Genomic DNA, 5,000 nt, shown 5'->3' on the forward strand with positions numbered 1-5,000 from the left:
GGTACATTTTCTTTACAATTGTCACAGCTCAGTTTATTTACTGATTTTGTTGCACTTTGCATACTGTGTGGGCATTCTTTATATTTACAGTCTGAGTTTTCTCATTCGATATACAGTCCCTGGCCACAATATTATGATCACCTAAAATTTTTGTGTATTTTTAACTTCAAGGGTTTGTAAAAAGTATGAAACATATTTTATTGATAAAACATGTTTCCTTAATAATAAAATAATTTTTCAAAATAAATATACACACATTTTAACAAACAATTACTCTATTCGATTGCAAGTCATAAAAATATATTAATATTTTGTCATTCCTCCTTGCAACGAAATGACTTTAGCTATTTGGTCTGACATACTTTTAATACAGTTTATTGCTGCTGTCTTAATTTTTTAATTGTGGAGCCAACAATAGAGTTATTTTTCAATCAAATCCTTTTTGTTTGTTGAAACCTCGGAAGAGATTTCCTTTTTGAGAATGTTCCATAAATTTTCAATCGGATTCAGATCAGGAGAGTTTCCTGGCCAGTCTAAAACGAGGATAGTTTTTGTTTTAAGAAAGTTTGTGATCCTTTTAGCTTTATAGCATGGAGCACTACCATGCATAAATATATTGTCATTTGAAAACCATTCGTGTATTTATAAATACCTCTCTATACTGTATTTGGTTCATCATCCCATCGACAATATATAGTCTTCCTGTGCCTTTACCACTGATAACTGACCACACCAAAACTTTAGTTGGATGTTTAATAGTTTGTACAATGCAATCTGAATGATATTTTTCATTCGGTCTTCTTCGGACAAAGGTGGCTTTGTCCAACAAGATCTCAAAAGTTGATTCGTCTGAAAAACACACCTGAAAAAGTCATCATAGTGTGGTTGTAATTAAGTTGTCAACATTTAAACAATTTTTTAACAGTATTTCATTCAAAATTGACAAACTAACATGTTCCCAATCTCCAATAGTCATATACTTATGATTTTTTGCCCATTGCAATCTCTTTTTTATCATTGCTGGAGGTAGCCTAGCTTTTTTAGCCGGTTTGTGTGATTTTAAACCATCTTCAGCCAGACGTCTCATTACTGTGCACTCTGAAACTTGTCCTCCAGACTCTTGAACAAGTTTTTTTTTTTTAGAAAGAATACAGTTTTAAAGCTTGCTTATTAGCTTATTATATGAAATAACGCTGATAACACATATCTTTAAAATTAAAATCAAATATTGCTTAATCCTTAAAAGAAAGGTCTGGAAAAATATGATGTAAATTTTAATGTTTTTATCAAAATAAACATTATTATGCACAACTTCTCCAAAATGCAACAGGCACTATTTTTGACATAAGCCAAATGAACGAAACTATTTTACCAACTCATGGTACTCTTTTGCCATAATAGATAGCATTTTTCAAAAGAAAATGTTAAAAAACGGTTGTGCCTCCATATGCGGTTATGCCCCGACTTCCCCTATATATATATATATATATATATATATATATATATATATATATATATATATATATATATATATATATATATATATATATATATATATATATATATATATATATATATTTTCAACATTTTCTTTTGAAAAATGCTATCTATTATGGCAAAAAACAATCTTTATAGCATACAGCTTTTTCAGAAGAAAAAAATAATATTGCTGCCCCATGCCAAACCCTCAGTTGATGTAGCGGCACTCCTTTGCAGCTGCAAAGCTGCTTATGCCTCCATATGAGGTTATGCCCTGACTTCCCCTATATATATATATATATATATATATATATATATATATATATATATATATATATATATATATATATATATATATATATATATATATATATATATATATATATATATATAGATTCTAAATAAAATCAAATTCATATATATATATATTTATATATATATATATGCATAAATATATATATATTTATGTATATATATATATATATGTATATATATATATATACAATAAACGCAAATTTAGATAAACGCTGTGACATCACACTGAAATAATCTGCTGCTGGGGGCTTCAGTACGTACATCTTATATCTTGCAGCTGCAAAGGAGTGCCGCTACATCAACTGAGGGTTTGGTATAGGGGCAGCAGCATTTTTTTTTTCTTTTGAAAAAGCTGTATGCTATAAAGATATGATAACCAAAACTAGTAAACATATGTTTATATAAATATGCATTTTTATATATATATATATATATAACAATTTGCTACCTCAAGCCAATCAATCTTTGTATCATGGGTAACATTTGCTAATGCCATTCCAGATTTTAAATTCACTAAAAATGATTAAAAAAGTATCAGTATTTAAATTCAGCTTTTTGAAGACAACAATTTATGTTGAAAATGAGTCATGTTTAAACAAAAAAAAGTTCTGATTTTTAATACTTGTAATTTTTTTAAATACTTTTAGTCAAATTACAACTAACTTACTGACACAAATGGTTTTCAGATCAATTAAATATGCCAGCTTTTTGTTGTCATCTTGATCTTTTAGCTTCCTTTCATTCAGACGCACACTTTAATTTTAATGACAATTAAAATTGTTAAAGGTATTGACTAATAAAATAAATTGTTAAAGGTATTGACAAATATAACTCGAAACAACTTGTGCATATAAATTTACTTATACTTTTATGTGCAACAGGCTTTTGTCAAACTATTTCATTTTGTCTATAATTGTAATAATCAAATAAATGCAATAATAATAAATGTAAGGATAGCAACAATCAACCCTTGGAATTAGGGTCGGCATTCAGCAATGCCAACCTAACTGTCGACCTGAAAGTGTTTGAGGTCAGTAAAAAATTGCTGACTTCGTTTCTATGTTTTATGGTAAGACATTTGTATCAAAATCACTTATTATTATCACTTAGGAAGTATCAATGAACTATTTTGAATAACAAAATAATTTGAATAATATATATAATTGAGAAATATTAAAACAACCAATTACCTAATTAAATGTGGATTGATAAACTCTGTTCTAACTGTAGCAAGAACTTCATTTTGACCATACTCTACAAGTGATAACTCGCCAGCATTAAAAACCATACACACCTAAAACCATAAAAACCATACAAACCTAAATAAGTATATTTTGAACCATTTCTTATAAATCAAGTTTTTTAGCTAAAAAATTTTGCTTTGGTTTTTCAAAATTCAAACTTTTTTAATTAAAAATAAGCCAAAAATTAAAAAAAATTACATTCTCATTTTCAAAAAAAAATTTCTCATTTCCACCAGAATTGTGCCACGGTACCTAATTTAAAAAAAATAAATAAAAAATCAAATATACCATGTTCTAATAAAAAGCATTTACAAAACAATTAAAATATAATAATTGACCTCGCTTAATTTATTTTCATTCAAGTCACCAACAAGTAGAGTCTCTGTTGTATGAGCAACTAAAAAACGATCTTTTCCCATAATCTTTACCTCATCAATCTGAAAACAATATATAACAGACTTGATTTTTAAAAATACCTTTAACAAAACTGAAAATGGTAAAAAATTTGTTTAAAACTTTTTTATATAATTTTTATATAATTAATTTATTGATTTATACTTATATAAACTTATACTATTCGGTTAACTTGAGGGGCAGCGCCAGCGCTTTTTGGTCTTTGAGATAGCTAACTTCCATACATGGAGCAAACTCCAAACATTTATATGTTTATACTTATGTCAAATAAGGATGCTTTGCAAAAAATTGTGATGATTGGAGCTTGAGAAAAAAAAAGCCCCAAAATTATGCCTCCCCCTCCTGCCCCAAACATGAGAGCAACAAGTTTATGAAACATTTTTTGTACTATTTTCAACTAGACTTATATTCATCAATAAATTTTAAGTTTCATAGTATTATCTCTCAGTGTTCAAAAATGACAATATAAAATTTTCAACCCCCTCAAATTGAGGGGGGTTTAAACTTAATATGGTCATAATTTTGGAACGCTAAAATATTTTATCTCTATAACCAAAAAATGCTGGCGCAGCCCCTGGTTAACTTTATATAAAATTCTTATATGTATAAAGTTATAAATATATATTCAGTAGAAAGAGTCAGATTAAAGTCAGTCAACAGAAATCTAACTAATTTTTTTTTTGATTTAATATGTTTTTCCTGATGTTTCTATTTAAGCATCTAATGTTTCAATTTTAACATCTGTTTCAATTTAAACATCTAATGTTTCAATGTAAACTTAGAATGTTTCAATTTAAACATCGGATATTTCAATTTGTATACCTGGTGTTTACTTTTTTTACTAATTATCAAAAAAAAAACTTTTTATAAGTTATTTAGTAGTACGATATTCCCTAAATTTATAAATTTAGATATATTTATCTTTTATACCTTTTAATGCAGTATAAAAAAATGCCAAATAAACATTAGTTTTAGTCTGAAAAATAATCTTATTGGGTAAACTGTAATCCAGTTAAATGTATTATTAGTCAAAAACTTTAGAGCTAAGTTGAAAACTTCTTTTTATCAGTCTCACTTCTCTTCTTTATCAAATAGACCTGGTAGTAAGGTTTTCAAATTGTGATAGCTCTCAGAGAGGCTGATTCTATCAACAGTAGTAAAATATCAAAGTTTAAACAGTGTATAACACCCATGTTCATCATAGAAATATTCAACTCTTGTCTCTGTACTGTGCTTTTGATGTGCGAGGCTAAGGCCATCAAAAACCATTGTTAACACCAAATTGTTTTATCTAATTTTTAAATATACATTGGTCTTCTAAGTAACTTTTCATCCATAGAATAAACTTTGAAAAATATACTAGACCTACTTAGTTTTTGTAAGAATAATTTAAATTTGGTTGTTTTTTGGATCTCAGAGTTAATGGTACCTCTGATTCATTTAGATTTCAACTTTCAAATGTTAGGCTCAGGCATATATATTTCCTTATTTATTGTGAAATAAAGTTTAAATTCTTTGAATATTATTGTGTTTAACATCACTTCATCT

At 27.3% G+C, this 5,000-nt stretch overlaps 1 protein-coding gene across 2 annotated transcripts in view; it reads right to left on the reverse strand.

Moving 5' to 3' along the window:
- Window positions 1–5,000, reverse strand: part of LOC100206284 (intraflagellar transport protein 172 homolog) — a 73,204-nt gene that overhangs the window by 52,378 nt on the left and 15,826 nt on the right. For both annotated transcript variants that reach the window (XM_065813970.1, XM_065813971.1), the window contains exons 12-16: window positions 3,377–3,475; window positions 3,237–3,290; window positions 2,985–3,088; window positions 2,462–2,547; window positions 2,243–2,307 (exon numbers count right to left, since the gene is read on the reverse strand). In XM_065813970.1, the coding sequence (XP_065670042.1) occupies window positions 2,243–2,307; window positions 2,462–2,547; window positions 2,985–3,088; window positions 3,237–3,290; window positions 3,377–3,475 (408 nt within the window). The remainder of the gene's footprint in view (window positions 1–2,242; window positions 2,308–2,461; window positions 2,548–2,984; window positions 3,089–3,236; window positions 3,291–3,376; window positions 3,476–5,000) is intronic.

This window comes from Hydra vulgaris, chromosome 12 (assembly GCF_038396675.1).
Source record: "Hydra vulgaris chromosome 12, alternate assembly HydraT2T_AEP".
In the NCBI taxonomy this organism is placed as follows: Eukaryota; Metazoa; Cnidaria; class Hydrozoa; order Anthoathecata; family Hydridae; genus Hydra; species Hydra vulgaris.